Source organism: Mixophyes fleayi, chromosome 4 (assembly GCF_038048845.1).
Source record: "Mixophyes fleayi isolate aMixFle1 chromosome 4, aMixFle1.hap1, whole genome shotgun sequence".
In the NCBI taxonomy this organism is placed as follows: domain Eukaryota; kingdom Metazoa; phylum Chordata; class Amphibia; order Anura; family Limnodynastidae; genus Mixophyes; species Mixophyes fleayi.
The window spans coordinates 148694116-148712583 of record NC_134405.1 but is presented as its reverse complement, the minus strand read 5'-3'; the positions used below and the strand labels follow the sequence as shown (position 1 = coordinate 148712583).

At 37.6% G+C, this 18468-nt stretch overlaps 1 protein-coding gene across 2 annotated transcripts; it reads right to left on the bottom strand.

Annotated features, from left to right (window-relative positions):
• Positions 1 to 774: 774 nt before the first annotated feature.
• On the bottom strand, positions 775 to 17847 carry PFKFB3 (6-phosphofructo-2-kinase/fructose-2,6-biphosphatase 3). Of its 2 annotated transcripts, none has more exons than XM_075208585.1 (15): positions 17828 to 17847; positions 10549 to 10674; positions 10146 to 10242; positions 9961 to 10027; positions 9798 to 9872; positions 9305 to 9361; positions 8912 to 9036; positions 8483 to 8690; positions 8137 to 8283; positions 7544 to 7648; positions 7242 to 7371; positions 7071 to 7133; positions 6591 to 6655; positions 5694 to 5855; positions 775 to 3118 (listed from the first exon to the last, which is right to left on the bottom strand). In XM_075208585.1, exons 2-15 carry the CDS (start codon positions 10631 to 10633, stop codon positions 3059 to 3061), a joined length of 1446 nt encoding a protein of 481 aa, XP_075064686.1. In that variant the 5' UTR covers positions 10634 to 10674; positions 17828 to 17847; the 3' UTR covers positions 775 to 3058. The 2 variants fall into 2 exon arrangements, with proteins under 2 accessions (XP_075064686.1, XP_075064685.1); XM_075208584.1 differs by lacking the exon at positions 17828 to 17847 and adding an exon at positions 15752 to 16078.
• Between the last annotated feature and the right edge of the window lie 621 nt (positions 17848 to 18468).

The following is an 18468-nucleotide window of genomic DNA, read 5'->3' as shown; positions in this document are numbered from 1 at the left end:
TTATGCCATTTGCAGCTGTAAAGATAAAGCCCATTTCTAAAATCATAAAGGATAATCAAAATCTTTGTGAATGTGCAGACCCTTGCAATACTTGTGGAAACGCACTCTTACATCTGTAAACACCTTTGTTGATGCCAACCTCAAAACTTTACTGTACCCAATTGGCACACAAACAATTCACAACTTCTGCATTATTAAGTTAAACTTTGAGCAGGAAAAGAAGCTTGAGAAAACTCCCTGTCATTTTCAGACCTTTCTGAACCTGGCCACAACCCAAATGATCACATACAGTATGATGTTACATCCTCAAGCTATTTCATTGCAAGAGAATCACACCTTAATTACACTAATGACAGCTCTGGGTGGATGTACAAGGATTCTTGAGAAAAGAAAAACAAAGCAATGTAACTGTACTAAATGGTAAGCTCTGCAAGCAAATCTAGCCTGTTGTGCTTTCTAAGGGGTAGATCTAATATTTCATGCAAGATACTAACTACCTGCAAGATATCAACTAACTACCATGACATCTGTTAGAGGACATAAAATGGTATAGATTTATTTTGGCAAGTTATGGTAAATGACCAGTTTCTGGCATCATAAAATATAAAGTGTTGTTACCAGATAAGGCAAACCAAGAGACAAAAATGGGACAACACATATGTATTAATAAACTAGTTGTGACAAATACAATGTTCTAAAGAATGCAAACAAGTCATTCCTCTTAAAGTTACAAAACATTAATTAACAGTGACAACACAACACAAAACACAGATATTCTATAAGAGTTTTATTTTATTGGTCCAGCAACTGCAAAATATACAAATCTCTGAAAGGCATGTCTGTATTAGCTGGCGTAGCTTTTATCTTAGGCAATTATACCAGACGAACACACATAAAAATACAATTAACAAATCACAAATGTAAAAGGAAATGACAAGCTGAGCTTACAACATTAAATAAATAAATAGCACACCTAAAAAAAAAATATTTGATAAAAAAAAAAAAAAAAAAAAAAAAAAAAAAAAGTTTGAACATTTCTAAAGTCCTCCAAAGAAAATAAAACATTTTGGTCTTTTGTATTGTTTCAACTTGATCAGGAAAGGAAGGTGCAATGTTAAGCTCTTCCTTCCAAGTAAGACCAACTAAACATATATACTTAAATGTAAGAGAGCATCCAGAAACAGCACAATGACCAGCACCAATATCATACGTCTTAACCCTTCTTAGAGATTCTGAGAAATAAGCAATTTTAGTTGACACTGGATCCAACGCATTTAAAGATTACTCAAAAAGATGCAAATGTAGCCATTGGGTGTACTTGAAAATGTTTTGTACCCAGGGAGGGCTGGATTGTATGTACTAATTCTATAAAGAGTTAGGACTATAGGTATGATATATAGTGCACCTAGTAAAGAGACAAGGAAACCTTAAATAAGATCCCAAGCACATACACTATCCAGTGGTCTCTATTAAAGTTTTAAAGTGACTGATTTGTTGCTTTGTATTTCTGGATAACCATTAAACATCAAATTAACTAAAATAAAAAAATAAAGTATTAAAAAAGCGAACCAAGTTGTTCCAACAACACAATTTTCCCAAATACAATCACACATACAAAAAAATAAAATAAAAATCAAAACGCAGTCTTCCAGAACTGCAACAGTTGATTGTGGCTATTGGTACCACAAATCCCACAACAAGCCATGGGATGATCATGTAATCCTGCTGTGCAGCCTGATCAGTCCTAGTGCAGAAGCAAATCGAGGTCAACTCCTTTGGGAATCCGATCAGCATCTGAAAAACCACACAGCTGCTGTGTATCCAGGCGTCAGGTATAACCAGTCTTCTAGATAAAATACAATCTTCCACCATTTCTCAGCCCATATGATTTGGTGTCCAGATTGGAGCTCCATCTGCATCTCACAACCCTGCCCCAACCTTTCTATTAAAGTGCAACTATGCATCTTTGAGATAAAGTGAAACCATATAAAATATATATATAAAATTCCCTCCACCCCAAATATTTATGTCATTTTACAACTCAGGGATTCAAGCAAAAAGCTTAATGACATGGCCAATCCCTTTGCTCCGTGACCATAAAGTGTGCCGAGTGTGTGAGCGTTAGCAGCGGAGACTGCTCCAGAAAATTCAAGTTACAGAGAGTAGAAATCTACTAGCAGCTTCTGGGAGATAAGCAGGAGTATGTTCTTGTTTCCACCACACGGCAATGCAACATTCACACTGTGGCATTCAGAGATAAAATATATGGCTCGAATAGTTAACCATTTCGGCATGTCGTCAAACACAGCAAAGTGGTTAAGCTGGGATGCAGCTTTCAAGACAAATTCAAAGTTTTTAAGCACAATTGCAAAACTAAGGGCCTGTGACCACTGGCATCAATATTGATGTTTTTACTTTTTTTGACATTAATAAAAGCATGCAAACACGTATGGGAATAGAACGCATTAGAATTTGCATCTTCCTGCATTAGGAAATTAGAGACAGAATTGTAGCTGCATCCCGACCACAGTACAAATGTAGCATCAATCTGGTAAGACAAGTGTACTTAAGATCTCAAAACAGTTTCAGGATTTAGCAGTTTGAAGGCTCTGTGAGCAACAGAAAATCTATGGGGAACAGCGGAAGGTAAAGTTTTATCTTTCCAATTATAATTATTTTTCAGTTTGTATTTTGGTTTGTGGGGGGTGGGTGGGGTTTGCTTTTGGTATGTCAATACAGTATAAAACTAAATAAAAACTATAGTATGTATATGAAATCAAAATTAACAACAAAAAAAAACACATAAGTAAAACAAAGGATTTGGCAGTGTACAAGCAGTTCCAGCTGTACGCCCTGCTGTTGAAATGACCCGGAGGTTTCTTGTTCAATCCCTAGTTGAAGAAAATAAAAGAAATCCCCTTTGGCGTTGATTCACTTTTCCAGTTTGATTTAAATTTGTTCAGACATAAGCAGCTGATGGCTCAAACGTTCGAGTCCAAAGATTTTGCAAGCAAGCTTTAGTCATGAAACGTGGAATGCAACAGCGGAGATCAAATGTTCACTTGTTGATTGGGATGTCCTTGAAGAACAGTCCATGTAGCTCAGGCTCACTCATGCCCTGCAATACAAAGAAAAAAAAAAACATGTTATACATATTAATATTATTTCACTACATACTTTGAACATGCGGTTGTAAATGTACAAGTTATGGCACACAGAGGCATCAGGCAAAGAAAGCAATGAAACCATGAGAGCTTACAACTAGCTAAATAAAATTCCATGTATTAAGATTCAGCATTGCTGGGTTTTTTCAACAAAATACAGTGATTAAGCTGTGCGAGAGGATGCTACTGACCTTAATAAGAAATTTGAATTTGATTTAAATCACTCTCAAACGACTGATTCAAGTGCCAATCTCTATTTTAAAGTCAATAGTATGTTTGTAAAACGTGCACACTTGCGTCATCATATTTCACAGGTGTGCATCTCTACAAGCGAGCTGTAGTTCACTTTAACAAAGACAAAAACCCAGCAATTTTATAAGCCTGTAACAGTACATCATTACCCAAGAAGGGGAAAAAAGAAAAAACATACACCACAAAAGAAAAATATAGCCAAAATGTAACTTGTATTTGAAAAGTTTTTTGGAATATCTACAGATCTGAACATTTTGCACATTTCGTAGACAGAATTTGCATGGAATTTTTTCCAGTTCTACCCCTTATACACCACAGAATGCATTGGCAGCCATTATTCCAGCTCTATTCGCAGACTATACATTTTAAGATGAATTTACAAATAGTGTGTGGGAATGCCCATTCTGTGGAATGGCAAAGCAAAAGTGAAGCTCAAAAATTACATAATCACCCCAATTCGCACAAAAGTTTGCTTGTGTCCAATTTAAATGAACACATGACTGACAGGTTAAACTGCTTGTGCAGAGACATTTTTCCTTTGTGCACAAATGTATGTGCTCTGAAAATATCCTTATGTTTTACAAGGCCTGAAATGCACACAAGAAAATCTTTCTTCTGCACAGAAAATCAAAAGGTTTAAGAGCACATACAAATTACAAGAGGCAGGCATTCTGTTCAGGCATATGTACATATAGATAGTATCAAAGTACATAGCCATAAAACCCACTAATATTTTTGCTACAATCTCTTTTCCCAGTTAACGGATCATTCTAGGAATCCAGAATGGTACATAAGTGTATAGAAAGAGCCTGGAATGAAGTCCTAGCTGCAGATTAGTTTTCTTGGTCTGCCATGCTATGTCCACAAAATTTGGTGTAAATGTGTTGCTTTCTGCTATGAATTATGGATTACAAATAAGGCAGAAGAGACGACACTACTATGCACTATATATTGAGCTTTACTTTAAAACACACAAACCACTTCTGCACTATAATGGAGTAAGCACTGAGCATGCCAATACATAAATGGTGATGATTTTACAAGAGTGTAAGACGTGTTCACCTAAGAATGAGTACAATTTTCTATTGTCCATCATGTGGACACAACCCGTTGAGAAGGTTTACTTTACACAGAAAGAATAGCCAACATGCACCTAATAAAATTACCTTCTACCTAAAAATAAGGTAGCCAACTTGATGCAATGACAAACTGCTAGCCTTTAAAAGGAGGGGGAAGAGAAGGTAAATTAAATTAAGTGGGTGGCCCACAGGTTGTCCTCATTGTAGTGGATCAACTTAAACATTTGTGTACAGATGTTGTTTGAGAAATATTCTCTTTAATTGAATGTCAATAATGGGAACACCAATAAGAAATATCACAGGAACCACTCCCTGTATACTGCATATAAATGTGATGACAACATATAGGAGTTATTACTGAGGGGGTTACAGGGTTAATCTAGCTCACAAAATGCTGAGTTATCTATATTAAGATGGGTTAGTTAAGTCTTGAAACAGCAAACGATTCTAGTACTGGCAATGCATGAGCAAAAGAGTACAGAATAAAGCAGGTAAAGAGAATAAATACTTACATGCAAACCTTTCCTAGCAAAGACTGTAAGGAAAGAAGGAACCAGTGTTAAAGTACAGTTCAGCAGAAAGAGCTTGAAAGGAAACAGTTTGCAGACAAAATATTGGCTTCAAGCAGAGAAACCGCAAGACAGAACTTTAAGGCTCTAAAAGTTTCACATCTTCTAGAGAACTATAAGCATGTTAACACTCAAAGAAAATCGTTAATTGTCAGCTTGTCATTTCCCTTTACATTTGTGATTTGTTAATTGTATTTTTATGTGTATTCGTCTAGTATAAAGTAGAGTGCAACTATGGTTCTAATTGTGCTCTTCACATATTGAGCCGGATTCATGAAGGAAAGAAAAAACAAAAAACTTTGAACGTTGGCAAAACCAAGTTGCATTAGAGGGGAACTAAAATTTTAAATGTGGGGACAGATTTATAGTTGGGATAGGGCACGTCCTGATCAACTTTAACTTTCAGTGTACAAATAAAGTCATCAAGTATTTATGTGTTATATGAACAAACAGCCAGTCTTTAACTTATGTGTAAAATAATTAATAACTAATATGCACCCCTTGCATTGTAACATGGTTTTGTCCAGGAAAAAATGTACTGTTTATTGCCTTACTTTCCTTCAAGAATCAGGCCCAATGTGTACATTCTGCAAAAGAACAAAGAGTGGAGAAAGCAGAAGTGTACTGACCTGTGCAGCTTGTACAGTGGGTGGCTCTTGAGCCGAGCATGCAGACAGGGCAGCACCAAGATCATCAAAGCTATTTATTCGAGCCTTCTTGTTTGGTTCAGGACTGGCAAGAGGGGTCACACTATTGCGTCTCATCAGTGGGGTAGGTCCTCTCTTGCTTTCCTGTAAATATGCACATAGGATTATGAATGTTATCTTATAGAACTAAAGACACAAGAGGGGGACACAAGAAAAAGCCTGCATAGGGGATTTTCATTTCAAAAAGCTGAACCATGTTACTCTAAAAAGCCGAAAGATTTCACAGTGCAGGTGATGGACCTGACTAACCTCCTTGGCAGTGGGGAAGCTCTGAAGTAGACAGGAAATAACATACTAAAAAGCTAGAAGTGCCTCTGCAGCTTTACCCAGTAAATGTCATTAGTACATTATTTACTCTGCTCTTTAGTATGGTCTATGGATCTCTCCAGATAAAGTTTATCAGTGGCTATCCCTTCAATAAAGGTCACACAAGTTTTACAAGTTCAGTGAATGTCTGACTGCAACATGCTGGGATGAAAGTTTAGGTAATCATGTCACCTAGTCCCAATGAGCTGCCACAGAACCTGTGTAAATCATGTGTGTCCCTTATTAAATGGTGGTAACCTTATTGGGGAGGATTCCAGAGACACCACTGAAGTGAGAGGAGGAAAGAGGCAATATAAAACTACTGAGAAGTTGAATAGCAGTTACTGGGCTTCTCTTCGAGGTCTGAGACACAGTAAAGTTACTATACTAAAATATTCAGTTTATGATACAGCACAATAAATGTCTCCTCAAAACTAACATCTCATCTGTAATAACATCTGTGACATTCGGTCTCCTCTGTGAAGAACAAAGTAATCAAAATGCCATACTGACCTCTAGTCTGTCCACGTGAGTGTTAACTGCGTCCACACTGAAAGTGACTGTCTCCACATGGCATCCTAAAAGAGATAACATTGGGAATCAGGTGCCTGTCTTCCACTGTTAGGGCTTATATTAAGCATACCAATTTTAAAACCCAATGTTAGCTTGCCTGCAGTTGGCTTGTTGCTTACTCAACTACTAAATGGAGCCAAAATTAAATTATAGACATTAAGGAAAACTGGTAACTGCAAAAAGTTATATGTATAAAAAAAAAAAAAGTGCTGGAACACATAAAAACAAGTCAGTCTGCCAATTACAGTTTAGAAGATAAATTGTTTGCCATGTGTTACAGTAACCTCCTCCCTCCCCCAATGTTACAAAAGCACTCATTTACTTAAGTGTTCCCAGTTATCTCTGCTTCTATTAAAATGATTTGAAAATAAGAACTTAATAGAAGTACTGCTCCTACCTAAAGTGGGAGAGAACACTCACCATATGCATATGGAGTCAGTTTAAGCATGGAATGCAGAGGACACTTGAGATAGGGCATTTCACCTGGAAAAAATAAATAAAAAATTATTGGCTAAAATCACCAGCACACCAATATACAGTGCAGTGCAGCTCCTAGTTATTATTTTCTACATAGTGTTGAATGCCTCATACCTGCAGATTTATCCAGAAAGTAAGACAGGAGGCATCTCATGACAGCTTGATGACAAATAACCAGGATGTTTCCCTGCCTCTCCAGCTCCATGATGACAGGTTCCAGACGCTGCACAAGATCTTGGTAAGACTAAAATATATAAATTAAAATAAATAAATACAATATGGCTACATCACCAGTTCCATGTGTTCTATTGTACTGGACTTAAATACTACTGCAAATACATGACATCAGTAAAATGTATGGTGTATGTGCATAATATAGGGTAATAAGAGAGTCCACAAGAATGGGAGCCACTCACCTCTCCTGATGGGTAGCGATAATAATATTTATCCTGAGCACGCAGTGCATATTCGTCTGGATACTGCTCTTTAATTTCCTCATAAGTCTTATCTTCACACATGCCCTGTTAAGCACAGGAAAATTCATTACTATTTACTTCACTGATGAAAAATAAAAACCTTGACTCTACTATGCAAGACAGATGCTTAAAATTAGAAGAAAGTCTCTGACAAAAATCCAGTTCTGCATTCTATCTATAAGTACACACACACACACGTGGGCCAGCATTTGTAGTAGTAATCGTTACGGAGTAAGCAGATATGTAAGACTACCTAGGAAAGATTAGATGGTACATTTTCTGAGATTCACTTTCTTGTAGCTCAATCTCTCCTAAGTTTCTGCACCATAGTCTAGAAAAGGGCCCTTACTTTCAAGTTGCCAAAAGGAAATGATGTATAATGTGCAGGCGAGTGGTATAACATAGCAAGCCGCACGTAAATAATTAATATGGAAAATAAAAACACCTTTTGATTCAGGAAATTTAAAACAAAAACACATTGCCAAGTAATTTAATCAGATTTCTAAAAGAACAGACGAAAGAGGGCATCTTACCGCATCAAGTTCATTTAAAGCCTTCCACTGCTCGTAGGGCACATGAAGTGCTTCTGCAGTTTGGATGGTTCTCTTCAGTTGACTGGTCCATACTTTCATATCCTTTAAGTTCTGATCTTCAATATATTTCTTCAGGGCAATGGAAAACTGAGGATTAAGACAAATATTGTCAGAATGTGCAGGGACCAATAACATGAGTCATTTAATTGTTTCTAAATTCAGAGTTAAAGCTACGACGACTGCAAGAATTTCATTCCAAGATGTGGTCAGATTATCACATCTGTACGTGTTACCCAAAATACAGTGCTAAACAAAACTCCTTAATTGTTTGTGTTAGGCCCCTCACCTTCTTCCCCCGTTGTGACAAACCAGAGTCACCTCCAATTTTCCCAATGACATTGCTCTCGCTTTCACCCGCTCTGCACAAGTAGATGCAACGGGGCTGGACGTGAATGTTCATTAGGTAATACACTATCTTGCTTTGGATGTGATCCTGAACTTTGTTAACCAAAAATCTTCGTCCGACATCAATGACAATAATCATAGAGAGATTTCTGTGTTGGGGGGGAGGGGGGGGGGAAAAAGAGAGGCATGTTACATTAACTTCATGCCAAGATCAAAGCACACTCAGTCGAATAATTGTTATTTACGTTGTTACATGGTACAAATAAGGCAAATCCTACATTGTTATTTCGTCTTGATCTATCCATAGAAATCCATTAAGAAGAACAGATGTTCATTTTTAACCCAATGAAAAGCTGGGAAGGACCAGTACCTGTCATGGTCATCTGGATCAAGAGGCTCATACATTTTCTTGTAGCAGTTTATCCTTTTCATGAAGTCATCCACTGCTTCTTTCGATGAACAACCTTTATAGTCTGGGCTGGTCAGTTTAACTTCCTGCAAACAGAACAAGATGCCATATTAAACCTTGAGGTTTTGACCACAAGCCTTTACAGATATATCTATTTAGTGCCTGATACCTTTGCTCAATTCAGTTAATAGTTGTGAACAAGATGAGCTGTATAAACATTCATTTCACTTCAGCTAATGACAATTTGGCAAATAACTGGAAACTAGGTTAGACACAAATTTCATTGAGACTTTCAATTTTAATACTGCAGTTCTGTATTTTCACCATAACCAAAATATCCAATCTGATCCTTACCAAAACGTTGCTAGCAACAACCGATGGATCATCACAGACAGATTCAATAAAGAAGACCTGAAAAACATACACAAATAAAATGAAGGGTTAGGCATCATGGCATGTCTGTGCCCTTGGCACATCAAGAGGCCTCTGCAATACATTGCTAGAGAACTGCTGTAACGCAATGCCTCCATCAAAATCAAACTATTACTACACAACAAATACAAAGTGCCAAATTTAATCATATCACCATTACATTATGAGAACACAGAACCCACAGCCGATTTGCAGCCCAGGCTTAATAATAGGCTGACCAAGTGGGAGAGGAGATAACATCAGTTCTATCTTATCCTGCCTCATCTATGTGAGCCAGAAACAAGCAGATGGTACAAGGTGGAGATATTATACCTTGTCAGGAGGGCTACATATGACCCATGAGGGACTCAAGTTGACAACCACCAACGTAAACTATTTATTTATGGAACAAATTACTGCATTTCTAACAACTCACCTTAAAGTCGTTCTCTTTGGCAAAATCAACAATCATTGATCTCCTATCTCTGGTTGTATTTGTAGCATCAAACACCTACAAGTTCAAAGGAAACCATATTTACTCATATTTTTCATTCATGGAATTAACAAATTAGCAAATGCTAGGAATCATGGCAACTTACAGCAATCTGTCCACCTTCCTCCGTTAGATAGGATTTTACATCTGCTAAAGCAATTAAGGCACATTGTCTGAAAGAGGAAAAAAAATATATATATATTGATATAAACAGAGATGGAAATTACTTAGCATATCAATGTGCACCCATATCAATTAAATGTATTAGGAGCACAGAAAGATTATACCAACCTTCGGACTTTCATGGCTTCCTGATTGTCTGCACGGAAGAAGTCGTACGAGCTAAAGTCCTTGACGGCTTCACGTCTGTACTCACCAACATTGAATACTGAAAGAGAAATGGTGAATTGTATGTGATGTTCAACAAGAATGTTAGTGCAGAGGACATGAGTGGTGTTATAGTATATTTACATTAAAATCAAACATCAATTTCATTTAAAAACATGTTACAGCAAAAATGTCAACTGGACGCTTTTAGAAGCTTAAAATAATATATGGAGAAAATTAATCTTTCTTTCATGCATTGTGGAATTTTTGAAAGCAGAGAAACATCGGAGACACTATGTATGTATGTATGTATGTATGTATGTATGTATGTATGTATGTATGTATGTATGTATCCTTTGACTCTCACCTTTTGTAGGGACTCCACTCCAGTTGAGATAACGAGTCAGTTTCTTAGAAATATAAGTTTTCCCTCGAGCTGGTAGTCCAACCATTACTATCACGGTTGGAGAGTTAGCAAGATGGGGTCCACCTACTGAAATAAAATCAGAAAAATAAATATGAATGTAATTCAGCGACCTTTCCATCAATATTATTATATTTGCAAGAAGAAACAATATAATGCCATTTCTTTTAATCTGAATACATTTTAATGTCCAATATTAATCGAACGGAACAAAGTTATTTCTGAAATAGGAATAACCAGACTCATCTTCCTGCATTATATAAGAGAAACGTGAGAACTACTGACACAGCCATTGGGTTAGATAATTGGTTTATCCCAGAGAGCACATAGTGTATTTTATACCAGGAAGTTGGCACCAATCAACATTCCTAGCACATTTGGCGAACGCAAACAAGAGGGAGAATCAGAAAAAGACGATGTGGCCACAGATTCTAAGTGAACTATCAATATGCTATTACTACTTTACATAAATCAAATTGTTAGGTATTTTATTGCTTTCTACCAATTTAGTAAATTCACAGCTGTTTGCTAGCATGCAATGGTGGTGTCTAGGACTTGCCTTGTCCAACAATTCAGTTTTATGCAATAAAATATATAAACCAGCTATAGAATCCATTTCTGGGACAAATTATGCCAACTTTCAATTCATTAAAGCAAGTGTAGAAATGAAAAACATAACAGTCAGATATCAACTGTTTGCTTGTTCTTATCTGAAAATCACAAAGGATATTTACATTGACTAATTAGTAAGAGGTCAGGGATCACAGTGGGATGTGACCTTCCTTTTGTGTATGGTGATCAGATGTGCCCGGGTAATTAGTGGAAGACACCACAACAGTCCCACCCATTATCCTAGGCATATATAGAACAGGTGCAAAATGTAAATTGCTAGGCATCATCATCATTTATTTATATAACGCCATCAAATTTCTTAGAGCTTTACAATTGAGAACAAACCTTAATAAAAAAAATACTGGGTGATACAGACAGACAGAGGTAAGAGAACCCTGCTTGCAAGCTTACAATCTATAGGACAATGGGAGTTTGAAACACAAGGACACGTGCCACATTATATTGCACATTGGTCCAGCTAGAATGTAAACGTAAAAAAAGTAATAAGTGGGCTGTATGATCAGTCACACAGCAATGTTGGTCAGAGGGTTATCGTCTCATGTTAGCTGTGTAGAGGGTGGTAATAGGGTAACCTAGGGAGATTAAGAGGGTGGTTGAGGAATATTATAAGCTTGTCTGAAGAGGTGGGTTGACAGAGAACACTTGAAGGTCTAAAGACTAGAAGAAAGTCTTATTGTGCGAGGGAGGGAATTCCACAAAGCGGGCGCAGCCCGAAAAAAGTCCTGTAACCGGGAATGGGAGGATGTGATGAGTGGAAGTGAGACGCAGATCTTGTGCAAAACAGAGATGTCGATTTGCGAGATATATTTTGAAACAAGTGAGGAGACGTATGTCTGTGCAATTTTATTGATGGCCTAGTAGGTTAGTAGAATAATTTTATATTTCATTAGTTGAAAAATGGGCAACCAATGTAGAGACTGAGAGTGGCTCAGCAGAGGAAAAATGGTTTGCAAGGAAAATCAATCTAGCCGCTGCGTGCAAAATAGATTGTAGGGGTTCAAGTCTGACTTTGGGAAGATCAGAAAGGAGGGAATTGGAAGAGTTGATGCAGGAGATGATGAGTGTATGAATTAAAGTTTTTGCAGTGTCTTGTGTGAGATATATGCGTATTCTGGATATGTTCTTTAGATGTATGTAACATGATTTAGATATAAAGTCGCTGTGGGGAACAAAGGATAGTTGTGAGTCAAGAATTACACCTAGGCAACTTCAAAGAAAAAACTTCTACTTCAACTTAAGCATCTCATTTAAGGAGACCCACCCACCCTCTACCACCAATGCAAGGGAAAAAAAACCCAACACAACAGAAACCACACCAACAATGATGCTCAGTTCTCAATCTATATCCAATCAATAATGATTTTTTTTGTAGATCTACTTTGTTTTGGGAATCATAATGTGTCATGCATTACAAACCAAACCAGCTTCTACAGCTTTTTAAAAGGTACAAAACCTGAATGTTCAGATTTAAGAGATATAGTTAAGATATATGCAGACAACAATATCCAATAAACAAAATATAACTCATAGGCACAAAACAGTATTGGGTCCAGACTCACTTTCCATTAGATCCTTCGTTTCCACAAGTCCAATAAGTAATAAATGCTTTGGTTACTGGGATGTAAAGAAAATCATGTAGCTTAGACGGAATAATAGCATCTTGTCTGATGTAGATAATCATGTCTGATCACTATGTAATCCTATAAGCAGCTACGTGTCATAAAACACCACCTACCATAACTTGTAAATGGAAAGTAGATGGAGTGACGGTTATACAAGGTCTAATAGACAAATAGCATGGCTCTGATAAAGACTGAAGGACACAAGCTAACCATATGGAACGTTTTAAAATAAATTCCATTTTATAACATGTTTCCTTGCTTTTCAACACGTGCAAGAAAAAAAACACGTTTGTAAGAGCCAGCTAGAAAATCATTTGCAGAATTAATCCATAACTTTTAAAAGCTGTATTAATATAGCCTACCTGTGATCCGACCTACATATTTAAATCATTAATTTAAAAACAGTGTATTCTGCAAGTAAACGCCATCTGCTGACTCACTGCTTATTTGTTTACAGACTCCCAGACCTTATTTCTTTGTCCAAAGGGACATAGCTGTCAGTGTTGCATCACTCCAACTCAATTTCCAGCCAAGCACATTTCAATATCATCTTACATTACTCAACCCTAAATAAGATATGGACCTAAATTTGCTTTGTTTAACCTACATCCAAGATTGTAACAGTCCACAAGAAGTATCAAATAAGGCCTCACAAAGAAATTGTTTAAAGGCCAACATTATTTGGTGTAAATTGCAATGCAGATATAAAAACAACCTGCTGATGCAGTGTTATATCAGACATAAGCATCAATTTGTCAAGCACTATACAACATCTGGTAAGTATCAGGATGATTTTGAAGCAATGCCTTCAATGTTGTGCATCTGACTAGTGCAAAGTGGCCTGTGTCTAGCAAAAGCAGGAGACTGGCAATGTTTTGACCTCCAGATTCCTCTGCCTTTCAATTACAAAGCGCTTGTGTCAAACAGAACAAGCTGGCATACTCAGTCACGGGTACAGAGGAGGGGGGTGAAGAGGAGAAATATCTGACGCAGCCATTTACACAGGTAAACTATGCAGCTGGAGAATGAGATGACAATAGAATAAACTACATAACGCACATGATGTCATTTATTTCATGTACAACATACATTTTAATTATGTATTAAAAATCAAAACATCCCAACAAATAAATGTGTTTTGAATAAAATGCACCATTATCGTTTAAGTGTTTTTCAGGAATAAAAACTGATTCATATTATAAAGCATTGTTTTACTTTTGATTTTATGCCAAACCATTTACAGGTGGCTTTCCTAACTTTCACTGGAGTTTGCTTCTGCCTCCTAGCTGTAAAGAAGGGTGCATGTACTTAATGTAGAATTAGAATTGCAGACCTAATGGTTGGCAAGCTTACACTTAAACACAAAAAGGGATCTTACCTAGGGGAATCTGACCACTAACCAGTACTACAAATTAACTTGAAAAAAATAAATAAGGTAGAACATGTATGTTATTAACAAATGGTGAAAGAAAAAAATTAAAGTAGCCCAATATAAACCTTTTAAAGTCCATTAAAAAAAAATCTAAACCATGAACCCAATTTTGTAATCGGGACAATTCACAACATAGTTGGAACCACAGATAATTGGGAAGTTAGAGCCTATCAGCTGAATGTTAATCTTCAATAAACCTTTGCAGAGGACACCAAGTCTAGCAAAAGTTATTTTAGACTGCTAATCCATCACGTCTACCTGTCCGATTTATCTGACTCCTATCAGACATCATTCAGTTACACGTGATGTGGGATTAGCAAACTGTCCCATCACTACATTTTTCCAACACTGTAGCTTAGCCAAATGAAAATAATTTAGACAGTCATTTTAACATCTTTTAGTCATTTAAAGGTGCACAATATACACACAAAGCAATCTTTTATGATGCACCTTGCAATATTCCATCAATTCTCACAATAAGTTGGCCAATAAGTGTTATTGTTCCACTGCTCTTTACATATAGTATACTTTATATCTTTAAACTGGGTAATGTATAAGATCATACCGATTTTAATATATGTACACCCGCAAAAAATTGGATTTGTGCAGCCTAGCATGCACATTTTCAAAGCAGTGTATACAAATGATGAACATTAGCACATAGACAAATACCAGAATAACATCAATATTTGTAATAGCAGACAGTAATGTGTACACGGAAATGCAGACTGGCATTTGTCTGTTTCTCTTCATTGAATTAGAGAGCTCATATATACACATTGTAGCAAGTTGGAAGACCCCTCCTAAAGCTAGCTAAAGAATTAGTAGATATTAAAATAGCCAACACATAGTCCCTTCTGTTTCCCAATGAATAGAATAGCTAACCACTTACCCATGACAACAACAATCACCCCCTGCCTGCAGTCTTTATAGCATAGGGATAATGGATGATCTTGGAATGCTCCTAATCATCCTCCAATACTGTAAGAGGAATGCGAGTCACCAGCTGATTGCAGGACCCGCAGCAGCACGGAGTGATTCATGTTGGTGCAATAATACAATAGGAACTGTAATACACGGCTTTACTAGTGTAAGGGAATCCCCCATTCAAAAGAAATATGATGTCGAACCAGACCGAAAAAAGAAATAAAATCCTTAACATGAGGATTTTCTGCCTAAAGATGATGAATGTACAGTACAATAAGATACCATAACAGGGTATTCTAAAACCAGAGGCAAATGCTAATCAAAAAAGACCATGGATTAAGTCTAATCACTTGTGTATATTTTATATAAATACATACATAAAATACTGCTACAGTGACTAATCCCTATACAGATCATTAATCTCTCCGCCCCCATATTACACGTGAGGATAAACGTAATCCCTCTGAGCAATGTGCGAGTCAGCCAATGCAGACAGCAGGGAGCCGGCATCCCCTGGCACGCTGCCTCTTACCATTGATGGGGACCTTCGGTATTCCGGCCGTGGGCAGCCAAATCTTCTTGATCCTGTTCTGTGTAAGCTCCATAGGCATAGCTAAAAATGTCCAGGTACCTCTCAGACACACGGGTCTCTAAATCAGTTGTCCCCTAAATTGTGGTGCGCTCGCCTAGCAGCCGACAGGCTGGAGAGTAGACATCAATGTAGTAATAACAATAACCCTGTCTGGGAGCAGCGATCGCTGTGCTGTATCTAGTGATGAGATAACCAGTCTGCCCCAGATACTCTCACACTTCTCGTTTCTGAACTGATGCGTCCAATCTCTGCACGTTGTATAAAAGAAACCCGGCCGGCAAGAGAGTAACGTGACACCACTGACGTCACTATAGGACTCCTCCGCCCCTTCTACCTGCTACTCAGTGCTGCCCCCAAGGCCTCACACCCCGAACTACAGGATAGAAGTTGTGCTGCGCCCCGCACGTACAAATTAACCCCTAGCACCCTGGATGTAACGTTTTGTATTTTCAAGTCATCACCTCTGAACATATTGATGAATATGGCAGATATTGATTAATATCATCCAATTCTTTAACGAGGATTATTTTAACACAATTTATACCCATGCAGCATCTAAAGAATACTGACATTAGGCTGTGCCTAGCTAAAAATACAGCCCCCAATTATTTTTTGTTCTAGAGAAATGGAAATTTAATAGTACATTATATACGTAGAACTATTGCACTCTAATAAAACATGCTGCCACCGAAGTAGTGTATATGAATTATAGTTATGTATTTAATCGATACATATATTTGCATATTAAAGAAGTACTTGCATGGTATATTATTGTATTTAACAAATGTATAATAAATTATCTTTATATAACACTGGTCTACAACAAGGGCCAATATTCAGAATTCAGTGCTCAACATCAATATATTATTGAAGGAGTTTTAAGAGGACGTGCATGAAATCGGTAGTAAAAGTGGTAAATTGCAAACCAAATGTGGCTAGTTTCTGGGGGAGGGGTGGTACACCCTTCTGTTCTTGTTCTGATTTAATTCATGAAATCTGTACAAAAAATCCGCGATTATTGACGTCTTTTTAAACGTGATGTGATGTATCTCTCCTATATCACACTTTTCAAAATCTGAATCCACACCCAACTCCCATGGTGTATTGTACTGCAAACTAATCATCAGTTGCAACACTGTAAAACAGTAACGTTAAACACAAATCGTTTGTTTATATTATCGATGTGTACGTTTGTTCAGGTTATTGCTATGGTGATTTACATTTATGTGTATTCCTTACTTCTCTCCTGCGAGGGTTCTTATCTTCCTACTATACATTTGTAAGGAGATACCTTTTGTTCTATTGTCCTGCATTTTATCCGTAGAACACATGCTTGTATTGGAAGTACCAGAACCCATTCTAAACAGGCGGATAATTGTTTCTAGAGGTACAGATGCAGAAGTTTCATGTAACTACTTTTTATTCATAATATTATCACATTTCACCTTAATTTTTTCATACAAGATTGGAGACTTGGTAAATAGAGTCTAGACTCTAGTCTGATAACTTGGCATATGTTTTATTGCAAGGTAATTGGATACTCTGATAAAAGTAGACTTGCGCCTCTAACTGTATCATAGTTTCTAAAACCATCACAGTTTGGCTTATACGGTCATTTGGATACGGACTTATATGAACAGTCAGTAAAACCATTTTTAGGCTCCAGCTGTTCCGCGGACTTTGCTCTTTTGTCATCAATCTACTTTACATTGATCAGCATAATAATGAGGACACTGCCCTGAGAGGTACAGTAGGCTGGTAAAGAGGAGGTTTGGCTATTACTGGGCAACAGGAGGAGGTCTGCACTGCTCTCTAGCCTCCAGCACGTATCTCACGTTTCCCTATGCTAAGGAAATCCCCCTCACCCCTGCCCTCCCCCTCACACTGCCAGCACCTTTCCTCACTCCACTGAGCTACCGAGAAAGATGCATAGCTATCCCACTTTAGTATATCTATGTCCTTTCGGACTTAGGGGCACATTTAACAAATGACGGTATTGCACTATCGTGCACTTACCGTGAAAATAGGTGAAGGAAGTCTGCAATTGATATTTATGACAGCTCCGTTCGACTGTTCAGTCTTCAAAACCACTAATTTTCGCTGCAGTTCGTTTTTTCTAACAGTCACCATTCAACAGAATGGTGACTGCTCCTGGCCGCAATCTAACAAGTCCCGAAAAAAACATTTTTTTCGGGAACTTGTCATGTTAATGTACGCCAGCTGCAGCTGGCGTACATGAGGAAATCTACTGCTGTCAGCTCTGCTCCGGAGAGCAGAGCTGGACAGCGCATGTGTGGAGGGATCACATGATCCCTCCCTGTCACTCACAGCTCTCTCTCTGCAACGATAGTTGCAGAGACAGAGAGAGGATCTGTGTGCGCATGTCCAGTTCTTGGAACTGGACATGCGCACTTGAAGAGTGAGGAGAAGACCTGAAGACAGTGCTTCCGAAGAGGGGGGTAAGTATGTTTTTTTTTATCACTGAAACAGCAGTTTTTCGGAACTGCTGTTTCTCTGCACGGCTGTACATAAATGTGAGAAGTAGTTCAATCCTTATCATTGCGATAAGGATTGAAAACTACTTTTCACTTTATGTGAATAATGATAAATGTGCCCCTTAGAGCATCCTCGTATTAAAAGTTATCTCACTGCTTACG

Bases quoted from the DNA above. Each gene is read 5' to 3' on its own strand.
- PFKFB3 (XM_075208584.1), bottom strand. From the start codon at position 15,830: ATGCCTATGGAGCTTACACAGAACAGGATCAAGAAGATTTGGCTGCCC. The intron at 9,037-9,304 runs GTAAGGATCAGA...TTCTGTTTGCAG, and splicing joins TTGTTGCTAGCAACGTTTTG to GAAGTTAAACTGACCAGCCC. The intron at 8,284-8,482 runs GTGAGGGGCCTA...CTTAATCCTCAG, and splicing joins TGTCACAACGGGGGAAGAAG to TTTTCCATTGCCCTGAAGAA.